Raw genomic sequence first — 26,768 nt, 5'->3', positions numbered from 1 at the left:
CTCTGCCTACTATGCTAATCTGACATGTGATACATGCGGGGGTGGGGGGGTGGGGGTGTTTTTCTTCTTTTACTTAATTCCCAAACCTTCCTGGATGCCCCCCCCCCCACCCCCACCCCCAGGCCCTCTCTCTCCTCTGGTGCTCAGCTAATTCATCTCCAAGGAGAGGTTGCAAGGTGATGGAGCAGACACACTCAGCCTTCCTGAGGTATAATTAAACCACCGAAGCTTAACCTCTGTGGCGGCCAGTTGCTCCGTGTGTCTCGTCTCACTTGGCTCTCGGTTCTCACTCTTAAAGGGTGTTAAGGGGGCTTGTAGGAGAAGGTTACTACCTGATCACTCAATGATAGGCTGCGAAAAACAGGTGCACTCACAGTTTCTGCTTTGCTTCAGTGGGTTTCAGCCAGCTTTCGCTCATAGCCAGCTGGTCAAAACCCTAACTGAGGTCAGAAAAGTAAAACGCAGAATGTTTTCCTGTATCTGCACCAGGACGCTAAAGCTAAAGCTAAAACCTGATTAACATTTTTAGACTGATTAAAGCAAAGCACTTGGCTCAGGTTGAGAACAGAGAGTGATGGTGGACCAAGCCTTTGACTGTAGAGACAACTGAAGGCGTCCTTCATCCCATGTTATATTAGCTTTAGACCTGAATTGTAAACGGATTCAGACTTTGGATAAAAACAGGTCTGGTTTAGTCAGCTGATGCTGATTCAGATGGTCACTGTGTCAGATTAGCTGATTATAGAGTCAGAAGAGAGACGTGACAGACTGTACGTTGATTCCTCAGCCAATCACAGCGTGCCGTCTTTCACTGCCTGTGTGGTGTCATTGCAAAGGAGGTGCCATGTCCGTCAGACATGTGGACTTTGTTAGTACTTAAAAATCGTTTTTGCCTCATTTTGCAGGAGAATATGACATGCAGCAAGCGCCCGTGGCTGGAATCAAACAGTGCTGCAGTTATATGATCTGCATCTCACCCACTTTCCACCAGAACACCCCCTCTTATATTTAACCCACACCACAATCTGTACCTAACCTGATCCAAGTGTCCAAGTCGCCTACACATAATAACATCTGGGACAGAGGGTGCAAACCCCGGGCTGCCTGCAGCCTCCCACAGCGTCCTCCATGTGACCTCCATGCTCTCTGAAGTCTCGGATTGGAAAGAATGAGGCTGCTGAAGCAAATACATTTCCTCCAAAACGTATCAGGCAAATAGAAAGCTTTTTTGGAGGAGACAGACTTGAATAAGTGGCTGAATTGGTTCGCTGTCATGAGCTGTGCGTGAAAGTCACTGAAAACATGAACAGAAAGTTCTGCTGCGATACAAAACACAACTGGTGCAGCATCTGGGGGCTCCGGATGAGAATAATTGAACATAATTTAATCAGGAAAATGGAGCACAGAGACTGTCTAAAACTTTTAGCAGTATCATTGTGTTCCTCACCGAGGGAAGCGAGGCGTAATAATGCGACCACACCTGAGTCCCTGAAGACACATCAGCACTAACAGCGTAATGGGGTGGAGGGCGCTTCTGTGGTTTTGATGATTTGTTGTTGGAGACTCGCACGAAACCTGAAGACAAGGGCGCCTCCCTTCCTTCAGAGCGCACATGCAGCGCAGAAACATCCGCTTTGCACGTCATTTTGGCAAGAATTGAAAGGTATCCTCGAAAATGTGGCAGGTGGAATAATTTCAGTCTTCCCTCTGACTTGCCTTTAATCTGATGACTTCATGTTGATCTGATCCTGATGTCACGCTGAATCGATTGCGGTGAAATATCGCAGAGACGTAGATGTATTGTCCCCAGAAATTGAATCCGAATCACTTCGGTGGTCATGTGACTTCCAAACTGTGACTTCATTCAGTTCTTTGGTTTGTAAAACAAATGCACTTTTTAAGTTCTAATTAGCAAGTGTTAGCATGCTAACTAGCTATACCAAATGGTGAATATGGTAAGCATTATACCTGCTAAACATCAGCATGTTTGCATTAGCAATTGTTAGCATGCTGACATTAGCATTTAGCCCATCAGTGCACCTTAACCCAACTTAATACTAACTGTACTGAACCCTACAGTAAAAAAACACTCTATACTCATGTCTGTTTTGTTGGTGTATTGTGTACAAATGCTACTGAATGATCATCAGAGTATTGTAGGAATACTACAGGCAGCAGTGTGTCTCTGTGATCCTTTTCTCTTCAGAGCTTCTTGTCGCTTCGATCTTGAAGGTGACTCGACTTTATGGAGCATATAGGCTGCAGTACAGTGTAGAATTGAGTGTTTATAGTATGTAGTTTAGTGAATATTATAGATTATTGGCTTTTTATTTAATACTCACTCATCAATTCAGACTTGTCTTTCTTTGAGAAGGTTTTTTGGATGGAAACCCAGTAAGTGCATGATGGTGGAGGACATACTGGAGCAGCCTTTTTAACTGCTTGGTAACAACAATTTGAAGTGATTCATTAACCTTCTCAAGGTCTCGCTTCCCTTCGTGGCATTTGTCGCCTTCCTCTGACCTAAAAGCGTTCAGAGCATAATCTGTCCCATTGGATGGCATTAAGTTCCGGTTTTGCGCTCATCAGATATGAATGAGTTTGTGGTGTCGCCCTAAATGGTCACATCAATGCATAAATTTGCTTTGTTGCCTTCTGTTGCAGCCACAGTTGTGTTGTCACAAACACACACACACACACACACACACACACACACACACACACACACACACACACACACACACACACACTCACACTCATATATATCCGCACACACTCATTTTAAATTTAGATGAAAAAATGCATGAAATGTTAATGAGTTTGCTTTTATGTCGCTCTGTGATAAATGAATCCGTCCACTCTGACTTGTTTGTCGCGCAGACACAGAGGGGCCGCGAACAGTAACCTAAATGGAATTAATAAAAGCTGAATTAAGTTATTTCTCAGATGGAGGAGGCTGATTGTCTTCCAGATAAGTCATGAAAAACATGAAAAGTTTTCATTTTCTGCCTGCTTGTGCATTAGTCGAGGGGCATATTTCATTCATCGGTCTCTGCGCCCCTCGTCAACACAGACACTTTGTGCTGGTGAGCTCCGGTGAACCCGTGGACTCGTCCATGTGTGCACACCTGAGACATGACCAGACCTGCTGTCAGCTGTGACTCCTCCTCGGGTGTCGGTGTCTCTTCGTGGTTTACAGCTGTTTGAGGCAGAGTCGCTGAGACAGTAATTGCAGTAAATGCAGCCGGCTCGTGTTCGTGCGCTGAGACATGCTTTGTCTCGTCCCTCTGACGTCCCCAACCCCCCAAACAAATGCAGCGCATCCAAACACCACGTGAAGTAAAGTCGTTTTCCTGTCTCTGCAGTCCACGCTGAGTATTTGAACTTGTTTACTGCCTTGTTAAAATCATTTTAAAATGGTTTTCAAGGCTCAGCAATTGTTTTTTCTATTTTACATTAGACATTTTAGTCTAGTACAGATAAACGAAGGCTTGTTAATCGTTAATATTAGTAGTAACACCTGAGCTTTTCATACTATCAGTCAAAATGCTTTGAAATACGACCGTTGTTTAATTGAATGTCCAATGTCCCATCACAATTTCCATTTCAAATTGTTTGTTTTGTACAGTCAGGTAACTTAAAAATATTAAATTTGCAATGACAAAAACAGAGAAATAATGCATTTATGCAGGATGAAGTCTGAAGTTTTAGGGGTGTAAAGAGAGCATGAAAGATAATAATAGAAGCTTTTTATTTGCAGTAATGATCCTAACACTGTTTTGGTTATTCACATGTTATTTGCACATAATATCAGACACAAAACAAACAGCAGAGAGGCTCGTGGGTAAACAAACCTCGGCGCTCAGAAAGTGCACATTCCTCGTCCCCGTCGCTCTGGTGTGTTCGCGACTCGCTCGACGTGGTGTGTGGACATATGGTGACCATCTGGGCCGGCCCAGGGATGTCAGAACATTGTGGTTGGGTGATATTCGGGGGCCCGCAGGTCACGTCGGCCCCCTCAGCGGCGAGCGAGGGAAGAGAGGACAGACGGACGACTGTTAATGCGAGCTAATACCAGAGCAGTCGGCCTGGGAATGGCAGCGTGAGAAGAGCCGCAGCCTGGCTGATGCACAGAAACCCTCCTCTGTCCATCTCATCTCACACACACACACACACACACACACACACACACACACACACACACACACACACACACACACACACACACACACACAGATGCATCCTCGCAAACACACACTTTCCTCAAAAGTAACTGATTGTCCAGCAGTGGAATGTAATGTAGAATTTGACCAGTCGTTTCTATTAGTTATTGATTCACTCACTGACTCTGAACCTGAAGTAAAAACCACAAGTTAGACAGCGAATGAAGTAATGCTACTGTAGGTACGGAGCTAGTTAGCCATGCTAACGTTAGCAACCTGCGTGAGACCTCACAGACTCTAGAGACGTGGACAGTGTTGTTTGTCAGGTTGTTAACGACAACAATAATGGTGAAAGGAAGTTCAGCACTGTCATTGGCTGCTTTTTCTGTCATCGTCCCACCATGAACAGAATGCTAATATTAGCACTTGTTAGCAAGATTTTTCGGTAGCTGCTAGCGATGGTTCAGTCCTGATCTGCCCTCAGTTGGTTGCACTTCTGGAGCCCTCAGGTATAAACTGAATGCGAAGAGATGTAAACAAACATGCTTTTATTGCTCTACACATAGAGCTTGTTAAAAGCAGACATATTACCTTTAGCCTTTAGCCTTTAGCAATGAAAACAGCGCTACATTATGCTGATGAAGCCGCGTCGCTCCCCTTGAGATGACGAGTTTGATCCAGGACGTCTGGAGTGAGTTTTCAGGTTTATCAAACACCTGAACACCGCAGAGCGAGTTATAATGCAGTGAGACGGGATTTCAAACCTCTGGAAATGATTTCGTTCTCCTTCGTGACAACCTTTAGATAAACACTTGAATTATCCCGTTGACTTTGTGGAATTAATCTGCTGTCACAGCGTGCTGCTGAATGACCTGGAATCACGTTGCAGGCAAAGTTGAGCCACGCGCCAACGTTTTCGGGTTTTTTGGCCGGGGCTGGTCACTTTCCCTCAGGCCGGCTACAGAGGATAAGTCCACAAAAAGGCCATCGCTGTGAAGCCCAGAGATAAAAACATGACTTCCTGGCTTTCTGTCTCTCTCCTGTGCTCACAGCTTCCCTTTACAGTCTCCACACATCAATCACTTTTATTCTTTTCTGCTGCCGCTCCTCCAGGTTCATCATAGTCCGTCGCCATTGTTATTTCACACTCATCCCGTCGTGCTCGTCTCTTTCATTGTGGGATCAGAGCTGCGCGGCGCTGCCCGGACGTGTGAAATCATTGGAGGCCAGCCGCTGGGCTTCGGCCAGTCACAGCTGCGTAACCTCAGCCGCTTCCCAACCTTCCTCGACTGGCCGCGATGCCCCGCAGCCCGGTGACCTGTGAGCTCGCCGCGTGGTCACATCAGCCATGTCGGCAACCTTAACATCAAGACTAAGTCACATCGCCCCCAAATATAGAGCTGCCAGTACAAATATGCATGTTTTTTTTATGGACTTGCGTCACAGCTTTTGCGTTTCTTCAAAGTGGATTTTCATCTTTTGCTTTTTAAAATATCACCGGAGGTGAAGGGACTGCTGTAGTTAACAGATAAATAAGTGTGTTTTATTGCTCTGCAGCACACGACCATGACACGACCATCTGTGGCAGCGATGATAAGGCTGATCATCAGCAGTAATCACGACAACCTTTACTGTCCGGAGCTGCTTTCACAATTCAGCTGCTTTTCTATTCTAGAAGCTTCTTTTTGGTGTGAAGTTGAAAATAAAGGCCTCGTTTCTGGATCCTGTTCATAAAATACTTGAAATAACGTAAGTGGAAATTATATTTGACACATTACTAGTTTTTTATTTAAGATGGGTTCGCTCCAAGGGGTGATGTCTTATTATCTTGGCCTCAAAATAATGACATGACAAGATTATTATGGCTGTTTTTAACCCTCAGAGTGCAACATAACATTAAAAATGTAGAACAAAGAAGGCAGAAATAGTCAGAGAAGTTGCTCTTTTGAAGCTTTTGTAAAAACGATTAAGATTTCGACAGTCTCAGCAGTCCAGGTAGGACCGGAGTGATGATTTCTACATTAAGGGAAATGAATTAACGGCCTGCACGTCCACGCAGGTGTTTTCAATCCTCTGGTTGATTAGGCCTCCTGTCAGGTTGAAGTAAGGTGGAATTATGCTGGAAATTACATCAGGAGAAGAGCTCTAATCAGGCGTAAGTGAAAACATCTGTGTGGGTGGACCGATGCCGCGTTCATGTATGTGAGTCACTGTACGGTTCTTACTTGGAAATAACATTCACGTCAACATCTGAGCCGTGATTACAAACAACAGCGAGATATTTACGAAAGCTCTGATATTTCTGACTTGGCCCTTGGTGATTCCCAAGAGTGTGAAAACCAAACAAACATGGACACGACAGCCAAAGTCTGTCATTCAAGGTAATTCCACCCACATTTCATCGATGTATGACCAACTCTGCAATCACACAAACATTTTTGTGTTGAGTTTTCTGACGATGTGGAACCTTCCAGGTTGTGACGCTCCAATGCAACCACATGTGAGCTCAGCTCTAAGTCAGCCTGTGGGGCTCTGGGTGAGTCTGATGACTTTAATTAAATATCTTTATCGTGTTGTTGCACCAACTGAAGGTAATAGCTGGCAGAATAATCTCCCGTCTGTAAAGTGATACAGTCATATAGTCGTAACCTTTTATCAGCTCGCCGCTTGTTTCGTTTCACCTGGTTAGCGCACAAAAGCTTCGTCTGGGATGTGTTTTTTCCTCTTTCTGCAGCACAAACGTTGCTTTGTGTTCGTTCTTCCTTCTCTGAACAGCGTTCGCCTTCCACTGGATGTGACAGTGAGCGAGCCAGCCGCCCTCTGAAAGTTCTCTTCTTCACGGCTACGAACCAATTAAGAAAACATCATGTGATCGCATTGAATCGGTCTCAGATAAAAGTGCACTCACGAGCTTCTCTGGAGCTTTAAATCACATCTCACACTCTTTGTTTCCAAAGTCAAGAATTAAGTTCAACAGTTTACGTGATAGAATTACCTCTAATGAGCCGGGTGCCTCCTTCCTGATGTGACTTTATTGCGTATGTCATTTCCAGGCTCCTGCAGCTTCAGGGGGTGTGAGAGGTGGGCTGAAACACTCCCTGAGGCTTTTGTGGGAGGGGGTACAACTTTGACAGATGTTTTCCTTATTCCTACAGATTTCACACAAGTAATTGATTGCTTCACATCCTCTGAGAGCTTCCGTCCTTTTGTCAGGCTCTCTGGAGCTGGAGCGGGTTTAGGATCTTACTGCAGGGTAGGCCTGCTTTAACATGGTTGCAGGGGGGGTCAAGCCTTCTGTTTGGGGACGACCTCAGCAGCCGATCGTCCGGTCCGTCTCTCTCTGCTGCCTGGCAGTGCTTCAGTGCGTTTTGGGTGAATTACCCAATCGATTATGCTCCATTTTGAGGGGATTTTTGTTTGCGTTACACTGAGCGATGCAGTGTGGGAACATCCTGCTGAATACAGAGAACAGATCAGGTGTCGCACGGTTGCAGCATCCTGATGCGAGGTCGTCACCCTTCCCACGGGGCAGACGATCCAAATGTCAACATCGCCCTTTGCCAAATTAGAGACGTGTTCCATTCGGGGGGGGGGCTGAACGACACCGATCCGCCTCTCTCCACCTGGTACACTGTGGAGTGTAAAAACGCCAAACTAGGTGAAAAAAGGGCGGATTCCTGTGGGGAAAACCCAGCAGAGAGAGTCGCCTCGACGCTATTAAAAAAGCTGTAAATGTGTGATCACTCGCTGCCTTCAAGCTGACTATTAAATCAACTTATGTGCTATATGGAGCTGAGATGTAATATGCTTCTTTTGGGACTCGGAGCAGGTGAGATGTTGAGCACACGGCTTTATTAAATCAGTGATCACAGCACATGAAACCCCAACAGTCGTCATCTTTTTTTGGGATGTTTTCCACATGAAACTGTCTGATTTGATAACATGCGGCCTCCTTCGCGCCGCCTGTACGAAGACGCCGCACCTGAACCGTTCTCTGTGTTCAGCAGGATGTTCCCACACTGCATCAGCCCGTAGAATTTGAATAAAAATCCCCTCAAAAGACGACGCTATCGATCAGGTAATTCCTCTAAAAGGCTGTTTGATTGAGTGCGGGTGCACTGCGAGGAAGACTTCATGCAGAGGCAGCAGAGTGAGACGGACAGCCTGAACAAAAGGTGGTGTTTGTCCTCCGTAACACCATCTCTTCAGCAAGAACCCATGTAGAGCTGGAGCATATTTCATACTGTACAGACTTTTTGACCCAACGAGCGCAAATGTTAAAATGCCTAAAATTCCTCTTAAACCTTCAGTTTTCTCCTTTAAAATCACTTATAGATGTTTTCCATTGAGGTTGCATGAAGTTTACAGCAGAGCTAAACCAATTAATCACTCAGGCGGAAATATTAGCTTATTTTAAAGACATGAGTACCTCTGTTTGTCCACCAGAGAGCGCTGACGAGGTTCTTTCTCAGCGATAAAATGTTTGCTTTAAAAACGAAGTAGACTGACGTGGATCCATATCAGGGTTGTTTTTCGTGTTATGTTTACTGTTCAGTATATTTTAAGATAGATTTTTTTCTCTACTGTATTATGAAAATAACAGCCTGATATGTTTTGGTATCTTAACGTCCTGTGGGTTTAAACAAAGTTTGGCTGCGCAGCGAATATTTCTGGAAAACATGAAATATTCACTAAAAACAAGTCACATTGAAAAAAAAATCTTGGTTATTATTTATTATTAATAGTTTTGCCTTGGTGGATGTGATTTGATCAATAATGCTGCAGAACGATCAGAGAACATCAGATTTTATAATTCAGCTTTTGCTCAATCCAAATTGATGCATGTCCCGTGAGAAGATGGAGGATCTCTCATGTGAAATAACCGCTTCAGCCCGTCCTCCGCTTTGGTTGTCCGGCCTTCAAAGCGCACATGGAGCGCGTCCTGTAGGCGACTGTGTGATCCAGACCAGCTCCTTTTGTTTCCTTTTCATCCTCGCAGATGTTGTTTGTCTCCCTCGGGCAAACGGTACAAGCTTGAATAAATGTAGCATATTGTAGCTCGTAGCGTACGCGCTAACGCAGAGCGACTGCTGTCTGAGTGAGTGTGCAACGATAAACACAAAGCTCAGTCTGAGAAGCGTGTTAATGCACCGACTCGAAAGCCTCGTGGATCAGCTGAAAATGCGTCGTCACAAAGCTGAAAAACTGTTTTTCTGAGCTCGTCAAACCTTTTGGAGATACGTGGTTCCCACAGGACGGCCACGCTGCAAACACATGATGATCTTATAGAATAAGATGCATGGCTGCAGATTAAAGCAGCCAACAGGATGTGAAGTAGATCAAATGAGCTCAAGCTTAAGCGTCTACAGCAAGAAAATACTGTAAGTTTACACATGAATACAGCTGACAGGGAGCATTTCACTGCAACATGAGTACTTTTACTGTCGTCACGTTCTCACCTCGATACTCAGTCTGACGTCATGTTCGTGAGCGCTGTCTTTCAGTTTGGGAGAGGAGACATGGAGAGCGGTGGTGGCTGTTCCTAGAAGAGGTTAAATTTGTCATTTTGATGCAAGAATAATGATGATTTACGAGGTTTGATTTCTGTTAGTCGACTTACAAGCCGCACGGCTGCGTTTGCTGTTTTTTATGTTGTCGGCGCACCAAAGGTGGACTGGAATATTCCTCTGAAGGGTTTATTCAAACCGTGAAGGTGAATTAATTGTGGGATATTAAAGTTAACGGCCGGGCGAACGTGCTGCTCCATCATGGGCTTTTCACAGGATGAGCTGAAAATGATTTCTGATGGAGATGGACGCTCAGAAGATGTTTGTTGGAGAGGCCTTTTGTCCGCTTAATTTATTTTAACCACTCACTTCAGTGTTTGTGAGTCACGGCGGTACATTAACGCGTCAAGCTTTATGCATGCGTGTGTGTTTGCTTTATCGTTTTCAGACCACTTAATGCCGACCCTCTTTGACTCCCTCCTCCCCGCTCGTTACACACGGCCTGATATTTGTGTTGCGTCTGATTGCATTACTCTGCCTCCCTGTCTCTTCGCCCCCGGTGATTGCGATGAGTCAGGCGCCTCCATTGAGAACGCAGACTCAACCTCGCACGGCATCTCCACCGGCGAAGGCATACCGCTCATTTTAAATATGTGCATACAACAGACCGCCTGACAAGACAGCGGCGTCGCTCCGGGCACCGAGGAGGCTGTGTGCTGACTTTATTCCTGCCACGATGTGACCCCCTCGGTCTTGATGGAGATTGTAAATATAGTAAGGCATCTGGCGTGCCACCTGCAATCCATCTGGCTTGGCATGATAAAGGTGCCCAAACGATGAAGGATTAGGCTCCTCATAATGCTGAGGGCTCTGCACAACCTGCAAGGACCACACCAGCCTTCGTGTTGTTTTTCTGCAGTGTAGATGATGATACAAAGCGTATAGATTCATCACATTAAACTCTGAGGCTCAGTTTGCTTAAAGAGGCTTCCGATGCCTGTTTGCTGGCTCTGGATTCGGCACAGAAGCAGGAAGTTTTCTTGGAAGGCCATCTGGATCGACGCCTTTCACCCTGAACGCAGACACATCTCTTGTGATCGGTAACTGCTGTGGCAAATTGCGTGAGGCTTCAAGTGAGGCACGTTAACATACTGGGTTTGGGTTTTTAGAGATCAAAGTTATCAAGGGAACTTCAGCACCGTATGTAATTATGTCAGTTGGCTTTAGAGTTCATTCATTTGCAAATTTCATCATTTTTGCAGTGGCGAGGGAGTCAGATTTCATGTTACCTTCCTGTAATCACGGCCAGCGCTGCACAAGTACTGCACTTAATCACAGTTTTCAGGCTCTGATGCTTCCATTAAGACGCCATGTTAAACATACATAAAGCAGAATGTGATAACCTGCTGATCCTTTTTGACATAAACTCAACTGAAAACAGCACAAAGGCAGAATATTTAATGTTTCACCTCATCAGCAATGCGCCTCAAACACGTCGGGGCAGGAGCAACCGAAGGCTGGGAAAGATGTGAAAAGCTCCAAACACACCTGTTTGGATCGTTCCACAGAAAGGGATGGAGCGAGGTTCACCGCTTTGTGAACACGTGATTGGATAAATCCAGCTCCAGCTAAACACAGCTCATTTGAAAATGATTGCATTCTGGTTTTATTTATGTTTTACGCCAACGTTTTTTGGAATCGGTGCTGTGCATCTACGCCGCTCAGTGCATTGACTCTACATGTAGTTTAGTGAGTTCCAGCCTTTCCTCCTCGCGAGCCCTGACAGTCTACCTGGGACCTCACGTCTGCGAGTCGTTAGCAGCTCCACCGAACAGACGTTTCCCCTCTGAACCTCTCACATGGTTTCATTTAAGTAAGTGTTTGAGAAAAATTCGAGAAAAAATGAAAACAAATTTGAGTGTCAGAACTTTGTTTTTCCGTCTTTCCTGCACCATTAATCATCTCATGATCCTCTGACAGGCTGCTCGACCAGCTACAGTATACGCTGCTTACATACCGACGCGTCAGTATCTTAATGATAAATCAGACTCAGGGGCCGTTTTTCTATGATATGAGTACTTCTGCTTGTGATACTTTAATTGTAGTTGGCTGGTGGTGTGCTGGAGTATTTATACGCGATTATGTCCGTACTTTTAATCTGATCTGAGCTCTTATTCCTGCTCGTGTGTACATTTTCGACAAAGTCGCGCTTTTCAGAGAACAGAAACATGAGAGTCTTGTATAAAAAGCTCAGACCTTGAACATTATCAGGCCACAGGAGGTGAAAACAGGGTTGCAGAATATTGCAGCATCACATGTGCTGTGTGTATTATGTCCCATGTGCAGTTCATTTCATAACATTTCAGTTGGAGAATTCACACTGAAACTTTCATTCAGTTAAAGTTGTCGTGCTTGCTTTGCTTGACACAGTAGTCCAAGGGCACACACACACACACACACACACACACACACTCACGCGCACGCACACACAGAAAGACCGCAGTGATGCACCTCAGAATATGCAAATATGGTGGGAAGAGGAAGTCTGCAAACACGCAGAGAAGATCAGAGCGAGGAAAACAAAGTTTTAATGTTAGCGAGAAGCAGCCGGTTTGCAGTGGATGAGCATACGCTGCAGAATCAGTCCAAGTAAACACATCTGCATGTGTTTCCATTACATGGCCGGATACATTTATTTGTTGTGATGTATTTATGAGGATGTGAGGGCCCATCTTGTTGGAAGATATTACACTGAAGGAGAGGGAGAGGGGTGATGAAAAGCGTTCGAATGCTCATGAACGGTTGGAGAGATGTTCTGGTCAGCGAGCGGCAACAGAAGATTAAACAAGGCTACGATTATAAAGCCACATTAGCTTCCCGGTGAGACTCAAAGGCTGCTCGCACAAAAGGAAATGAAACTGTTTTGATGGTAAATGAAGGGGCAGCTTACTTTGTGCTCATGTCATATCATACAGACCATAAATACAAGTTGTATATTGTTGGATATTAGGTAGATCCCTCAGTACGGGATTATTCCCGGAATGCTAAACACACACAGCTTCCTGGGCGTCTGAACTCTGACCTTGTCACTCCCCACAAGGGAACACCCGCTCGGCAGGGAGTGACGATAGTAACATCCCCCCAAGGTGACTGGGAGCCAGCAGGTGGATGCTGGGGTTGGATTTCAGGTGTTTGAAATGCGACACCAGCAGCAGCAGTCGTGGAGAAGCGTCAGCAGGTGAGCAGCGTGGCCACGGGCTCGACAGCCGGGCGCTGAAGCCTTCAGGGTGGAGCTGTGGAGCCGCCACGCAGACAGTAATCTTTGCATGTTTCATGAATATGGAAATGCATTGATTACAGAACGACTCCACATGTGGGCTAACCATTTGGAATAATGTGTGAATGATCCGAAGCCAGAATAAGAAGAGGTCAACAGTCTCTTGTCTTAATTTGAGGTGCTGGACAAGTGAATTGTTCATGAGTCAATGAAGCCTTTCAACAATTCCAGTCTCTCTCTCTGCGGTGGCTTTTTGGGAATCGAGACAGTGAAACTTCATGCGCTTCATTCACTGGTAAAGTTGACCATCAGCGTCCGCCTCCTGCATTTGGCTGAATAAATGGGACCCGTCCGTTCCCTGATCTGTGACGTGCAGCAGTCCAATGTCAAACCACGTGCTGCTGAAATGTTTGAAATGTGAGGCAGCAGATTTTTGTCCAGCTTTGATCTTCAATGAGCTCTGTTGTCGAAGAACTCGGGACCTTCTCGCCACCCCTTTTAGGTGCGAGAATGCAGGGGCTTCCATTAGGAGCTGCGTTCACACTGTGTGAGAAACATAATAGTAGTACTCTGTCAGACCTTTTGTGTGCCGTCTGTCTGCACAGCGAACAGGCAGACACTCAGCTCTGAAAGCCACTGAAGTAAACCTTTATAAGGGCAGTGTCAGAGTATGGCACCCACACCAAACTGAGCTATTAACCATGATGTGGGTGCTCGGCAGTGATTGCTGGAGGGCTGTCACCATGTGCACACTGGAGTTTTACATAAACAGACATGAAGGCAGAGCTGGTGACGACTGACGTAATGACTGGCAAAGAACAACCTTCACTTATAATACAGTCTTTATCTCATATGTCGTGTGAGCGGGACATTCGGGATCCTGGAAGGTTGGAGACCTTCGGTAGCTTTAGCCTGTTTTTATGGGTTTCATGATTTGAGCTCTATAAGTGGTTTATTTATCATTGATTTTACCCAACAAATGAAATTATGTCTGGCTCCAGTTTGGTTCTGTTTAAGCCCCGGAGGTCCCCAAAGAGTGGAAATAAAATGTCGTAGGCACAAATTGTCCACACAAGTTATGTCTATAAAGGCAGTTATTTATAAGTTGGACACAGCTTCCGAGCACATCCAAAGCTGCTATAAAACAGCATCAATAACCTTTGTTGGCTTCCAGCCGAGTCGGTTTCAAAGGGAGACGACGTAGCGTTTACGCAACGTTTACAGGATAATGAGACGTTGAATTGGTCTTGATTTCCCAAGATTCTCATTAGTCAGCTGCTTTGAAAACATCATCATCAACATCATCATCAGGAGGACAGAAGAGCCATACAGTCAGCAGATTTACTCATCGGCTTCACCAGCAAGTTCGCTAACATTAGCCGCCATGAGCTACTGGTCAGACCAGACCATGTGACCTTTCATCAGAGGAAGGTTGTGTTTTATGTATAAGTTGGTGCAGAGCTGTTAATATACAGAGCAGATGATTCCTGCTGAGGACAGACTGATGCTTTGTGCATCATGAGGTGGCTGTGTGCATCTGCAAGGCAGAGGAGCTCATGAATTTATGGTGAATTACTGTATCTTGTGCCCACGAGATAAAAACAGGGAATAAATAACTATTTTCTTAAAACATTATTTAACTCTGTGAATGTAAAGTATGCGTCTAGACCCTGACCTTGTCACTCCCCGCAAGGAAACACCAAGTTCAACACAGCAGGGGGGGTGATGAAAGTAATTTCCCCCCAAGGTGAGCGTGGACTAAGAGCCAGCGTGCAGCCACCAGATGTCATTTAGTTTGTGACAGATGAAACATTTCTTTGCTCTTTGTTTGCATGCATCAAACTTCACCTGGTTCGTTCTTCCCTCCTGAGCATCCCATTAAGAAAAGAATCCAAAAACATGGCTGCACTCATCCATTTCCTTTAATCTGCAAACAGGTTTTCATGCACTTAATGAGTAGGAGCGTATGGGGGAGCTGTATATATGACTGCATGCAGCTGCTTCAGCTGCTGACGTCAACAAGCCACACGCTTCATTATTCTTTATGGAAGAGATGAAAGCCGCTGATCATCTCGGGAGCCTCAAAGCCTCGACCACATTTAAAAAATTTATAACTAATTAGGCCGTCACGCCACCGCCTTGAATGCACAATGGGGGCGTATTGAATGCAGTTCAGTTCGGTGTCCTCTCACAGTAGTTTCCCTGCTCTTTCCTTCGCCGCTGTGGGCTTCGACCAGCAGCTGGGTCATGGATCTACAGCTTGACATTTGCAGTTAGCCAGTTGGGTCTGCCGTTTAATCATTTTGGCCATTCCACTGCTAATGTGGTCTGAGTCCCAAGTACATTCATTCATTATTGATGAGAGAATAAATGTCTCCCTGGTATACTCGATGCAGCAATTACCCAACTGAATCATCCCCCGATGATGACATGCTTTTTGTTCCATGGCTGGTCATCCGTGTGGATGTGGCTCCGGGGCTCCTCAGCTTTCTTGTGTATGTGCTTTCCTTACAGTAAAAAAAAAGCTTTTTGCAGCTCGAGCAATCACTGCGCTGTTAGGCAGCAGTCGCCTGTTGCCATGGCAACTACCTGTTAATATTCCGGCAGAGTTTTTCTCGCTGACAAGGGGAGAGCGCCACTTTCTCGCCACAGCAAATCGATTGGACATTCCTGCAGAAAAATAAGGGAGCTGAGCCACGCGGCCGGGGCGAGAGCGGCGCGGCGATACCCCCGCGTGCCGCCGCCGGTGGATCGTAGCCTCAGAGTGGCCTGATTGACCTTGACGTGTCATTCAGAGGCGAGTAGGCTCAGCACACGGGCGGCTTATTGCATGTCGACGTGTCATCCAGGCGTCATTGTGACACTTCAGCTCTTGTTGGTCATTTTCTTAAAAGTGCTTTTTTTTCTATAGTAGAGATTTCTCTGGAGGAGGCCGTTCAAAGGTCGGGCATTAAGGAATTGAGTTTTCTTTGCTCTTGAGTGGTGGAGCCATTCAGAAGAGATTGGCTGTCTATCATGTAAAGAGATGGCATTGATCACGAATCCCATTATACCCCGGGCTTGATCTCGAACAGTCCAGACAATCCCGTCCCCCGTGTCTCCTCTGAAAGGACCTTTTTTTTAAAATGGTGCTTTTTATGCAAAGAGAGAGGAGAGTGTGTATAATGAGCCGTTAATTACACACACGCGTGCTTGTGTTGCATTTGTCCGTGCATGTGGTTCATATCGAGTAGGACCATTTGGAGAGCTGAAATTATTCATCAATTAGTTAAAAAAAGTGGCAAAACATTCACTGGTTCCTGAGGATTTGCTTCTGTTCTTTGTCTTATGTGTCAGAAAAATCCAGTATCCTCACATTTTAGGTCATTTGTCAGACAATGAGCAGTTCTGAAGACGTCACCTTGGCTTTTAGGACATTTATGATCGCCCTGTTCCACTATTTCCTCACAGTTTGGAGACCAAACGATTAGCAGAGAAAATAATCAGCAGCCCTGCCATAAAAGTTTCACAATGTGAGCTAATTCTTTGCATTTTGGCCTCAAACTTCAATAAATTCAGCAGCAGAGGACTGTTTTTTAGAGTAATGCACAAATATAGAAATGTTTTTCACCCGTTCTCTCTGGCAACAAGTCTGGTGAAGAAAAATAGCTCGAATTCAAAATGTCAAGGTGTGCCATTAAACCCGCAATGTTTCCCTCAAAGGCTTGTTCAAAAACACATCGTGCTGTCACCTGTGATGGTGCACTGCTTCTGGAGCTGGAATAAAAGTCTCTTTGGTGCCTCCTGGACTTCAGATTCATCTCCCTCTGTGGACGTGGTGGATCTGGAAAACACTTGAAGCCGACTTTAAGTGCTGTCAGCTGTTTGAGGAGTGTGAAGCTGATTGTCTTGTTTTAATTTCAGTTGAAGTCTGGATGGTTTTAAAGCTTTTCCCTCGTGAGGCTGAAATCATGGCTGGTTTTATTGAGATCCTGCAAAGCTGACGCTCTGTAGATTCAAGGTAGTCGGCCTGCATATTGATAGAAAGGACAGGTCATGCTTACATTCACCTCCATTGAGGTCCAGTAAACACTGGGTTATGATTTGTTGGAAGGTTTGCAGCCTCCGGTCCACTAAACTCATCTCACAGACCATCTCATGGTTGGAGTTTGCTCTTGGAAAGGGCAACAAAATCCAACTAAAGAGTGCATTTTTACAGAGCTGTGTTTGATTTTATCTATAAATCTCATTTTGCTAAATGCTAATTGGCTTCTATTTGCTGTTTAGCATCTATTAGAATAATATTTCAACATCCTGCAAAGTATGCTTCATCACTTTTACGCAGAGTTAGATGACAGGATTGATACCAGTCTCATATCCGTCCCTTAAATGCGAAGCATCAACCAGGAGACGGTTAGCTTATCTTAGCATCAAGACTGAAGGCAGAGGGGAACAGCTAGCTTGACTGTGTCCAAAACTCTAGCTCTAGTGCTTGGATTAAACAAACAAGATATTATGTGTTTAGTAGTGAGCTTTAGATGTGTTAGCAGGGAAATTGTTTTAGCTCTATATAGCCAGGCTAGCTGTTTTCTTCTAGTCTTTATGCTAAGCTAAGCTAACTGCCTGCTGCTTAGCTCTGTTTAATGGATAGGCATGATAGTGGTATTGCTTTTCTGATGTAACTTTAGCTTTTCCTATAAAGGTGTTGTAGCACAATATTTTGCCAACTGGCTCCCAGTGTCCCAGTAAGAGGGACGAAGTGGGAGCAGGACAGCGGTACACAGCCTTTTCTCAGTCAGACCATTAATCTGCACGTCTTTGCAAACTATTTGCTTTGAAGTTTGGTGACATATTTTGAACAGAGCTAGTTTGTGAACTACTGTTACTGGTGTGCCAATCACTGGGATGCTAACCAGGCTAGTAGCTCACTTTAGCTCCTTAGCTTCTTCTTATTTTCTTTGACTGGGCTCTTTACTCTCACTGGGCATTTTATTCTCAGGATTTTACATGATTTAATTCACTAAAGGGGCTAAATAAAGCTGTCAGTGTGCTAATGATCAGTTAGCAAGCTTGTTAGCTTAACTCTGTTGCTACTGGGACAGTGAGTGCGAACAGTTTATTCATAAGACACGTTTGTATTGTCATCTCGTGTCTCATAACTGCTAATAATCCATCTTTTTTGTAGAAGTTGAGACACAAACGGAGGAAGATAAAAGTGTATCATTCAGCACAGCTAATAAGCTGTGATAGTGTCCTCCATTTTGGTTCTCCAGCTCTCTGTTCTGTGTAACGTCGGCCCGTCAAGACGCCTTTCGTACCGTTCAACCAGCCGACTCTGTGTGCGACAGCTAAGACAGACTTTTTTACATAACTCTGAGACAATACCAGAAAAAAGGAGGCCATGTTTGTGTTGCTTCCGGAAACATCCTCAGCTCATCATGCTCATGTAAACACAGAAACCTGGCTGAGAGTCGCCTCATTTATACGGCAGCAGCTGTAGGTTTTAAAGCTGGATGATATCAAAGAGTTGCATCTTTGTTCCACAGTTTCAAGCTGTGAAGGAGTTTTATTAATTGCTTTGTTCTCGGCCGTGTGATTTTTTTTTTTGTTTTGCTGTGCATTTGTTCCTCTGCCTCTCTGCAATATTAATTTTCCAAACCTTTTTCCGGAGTGATCTATTCCCATACAGACAGCTGTTGCGTGCTGATGCCTGCACAGCTCGATATTCTCCGCTTTATTTATGACGACGGGCATGAGCAGCAGTATTTCTGCACAGATGACTCAGGGGACCGCTTGGAGCTTTGGTCTTGTCCCCGTGACCCAGTCTCTGTCTTCATCTGCCCGACAGCAACAGATATGAAGGGAGGAAATAAAAAATGCAGGTCATATCTGTTTATCTGGGATTAGACTGTTTCTCAAGTATACATCTGCACCCGTGAGCTCATCCAGTTGCCTCGGAGGTCACAGAAAGATGTGGTTGAAGTGACGCTGAAATATGAGCTTATAAAACACGCCTGAAACACCTCAGTCTCATGTTGCTTGTCATTTTTTAATCAGCCGTCGATGTCAGCATCCCCTCTTCCCTCCATCTCCAACTCCTCTTTCTTCCTCGTCTCGACGGGGCCAGACTGACTTCTTTCTCACCTCTGATGTTTATTACACAGACAGCACCTAGGATCAAATATTTTTTTCCATCCGGAGAAGCCAAGTGTGAGAGAGAGATAACATGTAGAGGAAGTGGGAGGTGGGGAAAGAGAGAGAGCTGCAGACTTGTTTATACGTCTTCATCTGACGGGATGAATAATGCAGCAAAGGCCTGCCTGGCACCCCGGGATGATATTAAAAGAATAGTTAGGATAGTGGAAAGAAAAATAAAAGAGTTGGTTTGGGCGCCGTTGAAGATGGGAGGGCTTGATTGCACAAAGTGCTGTGAATTATTCAAACCTGCCCCCCCTCAAACAAGAACAGTGCAAAAATCTCCTGCAGAGGAGGCCGTGAATGGCAATATGGTTTTGGTGATTAGAGATTTCTGTGCATCACTCTGGGACGGCGATGGAGAGAGACTGGCAGCCTCCCTTTTACCCGAGGTTTGAGGAATTCCTGCTCGCCATCAACCGTCTTCTCTCAGAATATTAACTTCACTTTTTCTTGGCTTTGCTTTCTCTCGACATTTGCAGCACTGACGTTGTTTACTTTGCAGAATTTTTTGCCTCAAGAGTCTCTCTCGATCTCCAACCTTTTCTGTAGAAGAACATGCATTAGTCCCTATTTAGCTGTACAAACTCATTGAAGCACGTCTTTATTCGCACTCATGGAATCGATTTGGTCGAGCTCATCGCTGCTGGAGATGTAATTAGAAACTTAAAGCGGCTATAATTGATATTTTTGTCATTTACATTAGCAGTGACTGGGATGGGTGTGAAAGGTGTTGCTTAGAGAATAATTGCTCCGCAGCTCCTCACAGTCTATTAGCGTCTCCTGGTTTTACAGCCCACAGTTTTAGCTCTTCACACCAGCGTCATTTCCAGACTCAGCAGGCGGCTTTATTCAGCAGAAAGGGCTCTAAAAACTCCACCGGATGCTACCTGCACCGCACCAAAAGGCAGGCGGACGAATTAGAAACGGCGGAGCGTTCAGCAGCCAGATGTTTCCTTCAGGAGTTGTTGGAGGACAGCTTGCATTCATCAGAGGGCGTGTGCGACAAAGTGAAGGTTAGCGAGGTGTGTTGAGCCTGAAGCCAGAGTTGATTCACTTTAACCTGGCTAGATCGCCATGGTAACTCACGCTGCACACCTGACCTGCTCTGGAGGAGGTTGAGCTCAGAGTTCAGCGAGGCGCCGACCTTTCGCTGATGAAACTCTCTGCAGCATCTCAGCTGAGGGAATAAGTTCAACTTTAGCGCAAACATTATGCAGCACGGTGTGTGCGTGCCACAGGGAGCTGCATGCATTTACGTGGTGATAAAATAATGAAAAGCAAGTAATGCGAACACTTTCACTCAGCGATTTGATGATTTAGATGTGTCGAAGTCCAGATTAACTGCACGTGGATGACTGGTCTTGTTTTAGATGTCTTGGCTTCATATATGTCAGCAGCATTTAAATAACTATGTTGAGAGAGAAGTAGCTCCAAACTGCACCTTGAGATGCAGCCATTCAAACAGCAGTCAGATGTCAGTTTTCACCTTCCTGCAAACCATTAAATCACTGCTTGCGAAGGAATCTTCCTCCTCTGTGCTGTAAAATAGAAATTCTGCAGAACTGCAGAGCAAAGCGCCCATTTTTGTTTGAGCATTGCAGATTTCGCTTGAGGAATCTGTCGGAGACACACCCGAATACCAGCTGTTGCATCAGTACTGGTCGGCGGTTTAGCAATAATGGAGAAAAGGCTGTTATAATCATTATTTGGAGCTCTAAATAAAGCTGACCTCCCCGGAAAGGCTGTGGGAAGACCAGGGATGGGGGAATTCTGGAATTCTTGGGCTGGACACTGTGGGAAGAGGACATGGTGGGAGGAATCTGGAGCCCTGCTCTCCATGGAGGGAAACCTCCTACAGAAGGAGACTCCTGCTCTCCATCCGCTGTGTGGGCCTTTAGTCTTGTGTGTCGGCATCACACACAGACAAATCAACCAAGTTCCTCCATGTTTGTAATTACAGTTTGTTGAGAAACGGCGTATTCCCCTGCGCCGTGTCATTAGGATTAGCGCTCGGCAGGGTGTTGCTTTCCATTCTCCTGCAGCGAAAAACTCAATATCCCATCTGTCACAGGCCATTCTCTGCAGCTAAACAAAGCCTGGCTGCAGGAACGGCACCTAAATGCATTAATCCTCTCGAGCCAACGTTATCTGCCGCACCTTGTTTGTAAAGCACACACAACACACCTGCGATCCCAACGAGATGCAACAGGAAAATACACACTGTTTATATTCCACGCCGTGTTTCCAATTCACAGCTTTGAAGTCACAAATGTGGCTCGCAGCCTAATTGGCTCCATTAGAGTTTAAGCCATGAGCGAAAAGCCGGGCGCAAAAAGCCAAACGGAGACTAAGATCAAACCAGAAGAGGGCTCAGAAGTCACCGCAGAGACCATTTTCTGAGCGATCCTGCACCTCGAGTCGTCTAATTTTCATTTTAAAAGGAAGCCTTTGTGTGAGAGAAGTGCCACACATCACCAGAGACTAAAAAGCCAGCATCGGTTCGCCCAAACGTTCACTCGGAGTTCACACCCAAAAAAATAAGATGTGCAGTGGAGTCTGCTGTTAACCTGCGACTTTGTCTCCGTGTTTAATCGCAGCAACAAATGTTTACTCTCCAGCTGCTGCGTGTGAAATGAATGTCGGCCTTCTTCCTGTCAGCTTACCAACTGATTTCCATATTTTTACTGAAAGTGCTGTTGCTTCCATGCTTTTCCAGACTCGTTTGCTTTCCCCTGTTCTGTTCTGCTGCATCGGCAGAACGTCAGAAGCTGAAATGTGCTGCAATCTCTTGGTCGTACGTCCTGGTTTTAACCTGCTGCCTCTCTGTGCTGTCTGCAGGTGTTCTGAGCCTGCCGGAGAGTCTGAACCTGCACCGGGACCAGCAGCGCTCGGGGAGGGGCAGCGAGGGTCAGGGATACACCCAGGCCGAGCTCCGCACGCTGGAACAGTCGCTGCTCGCGACGAGGGTGGGCAGCATCGCAGAACTGAGTGAGTACGCTTCAGCTTAACAAGTGAACACTGGTCATCTGCTGCTACATGGTATTAGTACACGTCCTTAGAGGTTCATCATCATCATTATCACACAGCTTCACTGTTAGATTCGACATCTGGAGCAGAGAAACGTGGAGGAGTATTTTCAAGTTGCTGTTGAGACCTTTGACACTCACAGAGTCTCTGAATGACTCTTAATCTCTCCCTCTGAATTTTTAAGTGTGCAAACAAAGAACTGATTCAGTTAATATTGAGCTCTGTTTCTCAGCTGCATCACACTCCTGCGTGCACATAAGGAGATCATAGACTTGCTCGCATTAAAAAAACACTATTTGATCACCTGGAAGCAGCTTTAAAGTCATATTTTTGTTTGTCGAGCTGTTTGCTTTTTCTAAAGATCAAATACCAGCAGCTGTCATTACCTGTAGCCCAAGTCCTGAGATAAAACCTCCCTCCTTCAGGACAGGGGCTGCTAGCAGCTGTTAGCTTAGCACAGTTTTATTAATAATCTGCACTTAGACTGCAGAGTTTAGGTGAGCCATCTGTTTCAATGCTGTTTTTGAACTGTTCCTACTCTGCTGAAGATTGGACAGCATTAAAATAGTCAAATTTAAATCTATTAAATATTAAAATAAAGCATTGGCAACTTAAGGCTACAGTTATTAGCTCTCAGACACTAATGTTTGATGAACGCCACGCCGCTATGCTTATTATAAATGCAGCAGTAATTGTTATGCAAATTAAAACTGATCTGCTGGAGGACTTATTTCCATAACTATTTGCCAAATAGTCCCATTAGTGTGAAGGAATGCACACTCCCCGTCCCTGAGGGCTGTCACGGTGGTCTGAGGCCGTCCAACCGCCTCCCCTCTGCTCATCCATCTCTCCCCCTCCCTTCACCCTCTGACACACTGCAGCCAGGAAGCGTTCCATACAGCTGTTCTAACACCTGTTTATGAGGCCCGCCCGGGGACATTTAAATCCAAGGTCACCGCCTCGCAGGCTTTTAACCTCCGCTTGAAAGGGAGGGCTCCACCTTTAGCTCCGATACCCCTCTCCCTCCACCCCTGTCCTCGTCCTCTGCTCCTCGTCACATATTAGATCATCCTGTCCCCCCCGGGCAGCTGCTTTATGTGTGGCTACGTGTTTGCGTCCGTGCACGTTTGTCCTGGATGAATGTTTGTTGTGACTCCTTAGAGCAGCACGGCGGCTCAGTGGTCAGCACGGCGGCACAGGGTTCGAATCCCGGCCGGTGCAGAACCTTTATGTCTGGGCTTTGCATGCTCTTTCTGTGCCCGCGTGGGTTTCAATCAAGAAATTCACCATGTTTCTTCCGTTTAAGCACCAGTTGCTGCGTCACAGTTGTGATTCATTTGTGAGACACTGTCCTTACGTCTCACAGTCTGTACTCGGGAAAATATCAGCCAGACCTCACCAGGAGGTCGACTGTGCAAGTTGACTGTTACGACCCATTTTTTGAATGTTACATCTTGTATGCAACCTAAACCATGACCTTTTCCTAAATTTAACCAAGCAGCTTTGATGCCTAAACCAGCGTTAGCCTCACGAGGATGACATATGTAGTCCATTTATTTGTAGCATTTAGCATTACAGTGTGTTTGGAGTAAATGCAATAAGAGCTGGATAGTTAGCATCAGAAGTGGAAGTGGAAACTTGACTGACTTTGTGTCCACTGGGTTCGTTCTGCTGTAACTCCTGAGGGAAGTATCTGACTCTTAAGCAGCGAAATGCTCCGCTATGTGCACCAGCTAGCTGCAGACTTCATCTGTGTGCTGCTTGGTGTGGTAAAGGACACGTATACTGGGATTGTGCTGGTAGGCGCTGTGCTAACCGCTCACTCTTTGAAGCATCATTAGCATGCGTGAACAGAACGCCGCTCGCTCGGATCAGAAGGCAGAAAAAGCAGCACAGGCTGCCGCTTGATTCCTGTTTAATGCACCGTGTGTTTGACTCCCCGCGCCGCCGCTGCCTCAGCTGGGCTTCCTCACCTCCAGGGTCGGCCACTCGAACGCTGCCAGAGGTTGACATGTGGCTCGTAACACGTTTGATGCCAAATGCTCGCAGTCACTTTGTGGATTTCAGCGGATTCTGTGGCCTGATTTCCGCCTCATGCTGCGTCGTGTGAACAGATTGATCTACAGTGTACAAATCACTCTGTGTGTTCACTGTGAATCTGCTTGTCGAGTGTATGATGATTGCATTAAGGGTGCTGCTTTTAGCATGTTCTGCCATCTGCCTTCGCTGGAAACTCAAAGGAGCAGATCTGACAGAACTTCTTCATCTCATTTCAGACAGACTTTAGCTTGTTTATCAGAAACAGGTGAATCAGCCTGAAGTGTGTGATGAGCCTCTCACATGTATGCATGCATTTTAAGGATAAGCCCGATGATTGTCTATATTTTCCTTAATGCCAATAAATCCCATCAAAAGACCAAAACAATGACAAATCGTCTTCCTCTGAATCACAGAGCTTGACTGTTGTCCAAAAACTATTAAAAACACATCAGTGAGCCTCACTGTAGCACAGACTGACATGGTCTTTCCTTCCCATGAACACAGAAACAGCAGTTTCTTTTTAAATCGATCCCATGTACACCGGAAATCCTCATTCGAGCAGCAGATGTGTACTAATCTCCCAACAACTGCACTGTTTACTCCTGTTTGTGTGATATGTGTTGCTGTTTTAGGACATTATTAACTCTTTTTTTAAAGGTGAAACTCGAAGATAGAAGATAAGTCTGGCTGTGCAGTTGGTTGGATTTAATGAAGTTAATGTTCAGCCTTTATTCAGCGCAGCATGCATTTGCTGAGCATGCATGCTCTTTCGCAGCATTAACAGCGACATGGAGCAACAAATAAAACAAGTCATTAACAGAACAGATAATTAACAAAGTGCAGGCCAAACTGAAGCATCCACATGCAGGAAGTGGACGATTCAAAAAGTTTCCTGTGTAGGCGACTTTGCAGATTATTCCTTGGGACTGCTGCAGGAGTTTCGTCCTCCATCAGCTCTGGCACCTCTGAGTCACAGCAGCACAGATGAGATACAAGACGACAATTTCTCAACAAGGACGCAGTGGAGGAATAAATTCCAGTGCTTATCGCAGACAGATGTAGTGCGGTTGTCTCTTTTTATGTAGAAATTCGTCCTTGCCTTAGCACCCATAGTGGCAATAGACGGCGAGGTCTGAGAGAAAATCCAATGTTTTCAAAATAAATTTCAGCGACTCTCGACAAAGAAAACAGCACAGAAAGCACCAGAGGAAGAAAATGTATGTCGTCGCTGTAAATATAACAACACAATCTGACCGTTTTCTGGCTCCAAAGAACGAGAGGACTTCCATTGATCCGCTGATGCGCCGTGATGACAAGTGCGCATTCGGCTGCAATTACCCCGAGATTTCAGGAGGACGTCGGCCTTATCGATGACATGCGCATCCGCCGGCGGCTTCCCTCGTCTCGGCTTTTCTTTTCAGCCCAAAGACGAGCTCAGTTTGGAGTTTCCCTCGGAAAATATTTTACCGCTGAAAAGTTGCTGAATTTTACCTCATTTGGACTGAAAATGTTTTGCTGCTTCAGTTGTCAGAAAAGTGTGTGTGTGTGTGTGTGTGTGTGCGTGCGTGCGTGCGTGCGTGCTTTGCACATCAATGGTAGTGTTATAAGTGTTTATACGTAGATTATGTGTAAATTGCTCTTTTTATTAACGCACTAACTCCGCTACAATCACGTTTACTTTGCATTGACAGAAAACCTGATTCTTGCAGTATTTATGGATGAATGTGGTATTTGCATTGTATTCTTTATTGCTGATGTTCAAGCGTCCTTTCACTGGAATATTTACTGTAAATAAAACACAGATTAGACTTTTTGGAGGACGTGCAGAGGAGATTGCAGCTTATTTCCAGGCTTGCACTCCACCAATCAGAGGGAAGGACAGAAAGCTGTAGGTGTCCTGGGAGGCGAAACCTGGGACAAAAATGTCCATGAGCACTCTGTGCTGCTTGTTAAGCTTAAAGCTAAAAGTGTTTTGCAGTAATTGAGAATTTAATTAGATGAGCATTATGAAACTTTTATCAGCTGCTCTCTTTGCTCATCTGGATTTTGGCAGCTGGACCGTCGGAGGACGTTGTTCCGAGAGACATTAGTTTCAAACTGAAATGGAAATTACGGCCTTGCTCTCAAAGCTGAGGTGCTACCAAATTAAATCTGACTTGAAGTGATGTCACTTTTTCCCGCGCTGGAGTCAAACCACCTTCACACACACTCTACAGATTGCAGTTTTTAATTTTGTCTCATTAACATCAGCGATCAGACCGTTTACGCTTCACTCTCTTTTCACGCGGTGTCACAGTTATTTAGCTGCTCATGCGCTCTGAGCATTTCCTGTAAACATGTTAAAAGCACACATGTCAATCTGACACCAGCCTGTCACAAAGGCCAGAAGCTGTGGCTCGTCTTAGTGCCGATAGTAAGACCAGAACAGACTCCAGGTTTCCTGTTTTCATGTCTTCCAGAAATCTGCCAACATTTGAGAATAAATAGATGTCAGTGTATGTGAACGTGGCGCCTCTGCATTCAGTGCATGATGCAGAGAGGAGGCTGATAGAGGCTGTCAGTCATCTCCACGGCAGC

General features: G+C 45.4%; 1 protein-coding gene across 2 annotated transcripts in view; it reads left to right on the top strand.

The window, feature by feature from the left end:
* Window positions 1-26,768, top strand: part of LOC139350290 (ankyrin repeat and BTB/POZ domain-containing protein 3-A) — a 155,883-nt gene that overhangs the window by 84,071 nt on the left and 45,044 nt on the right. For both annotated transcript variants that reach the window (XM_070991517.1, XM_070991518.1), the window contains exon 2: window positions 21,963-22,112. In XM_070991517.1, the coding sequence (XP_070847618.1) occupies window positions 21,963-22,112 (150 nt within the window). The remainder of the gene's footprint in view (window positions 1-21,962; window positions 22,113-26,768) is intronic.

This window comes from Chaetodon trifascialis, chromosome 22 (assembly GCF_039877785.1).
Source record: "Chaetodon trifascialis isolate fChaTrf1 chromosome 22, fChaTrf1.hap1, whole genome shotgun sequence".
Classification (NCBI taxonomy): domain Eukaryota; kingdom Metazoa; phylum Chordata; class Actinopteri; order Chaetodontiformes; family Chaetodontidae; genus Chaetodon; species Chaetodon trifascialis.
The sequence above is the reverse complement of the archived record's forward strand: the minus strand, read 5'-3'. Positions and strand labels throughout refer to the sequence as shown.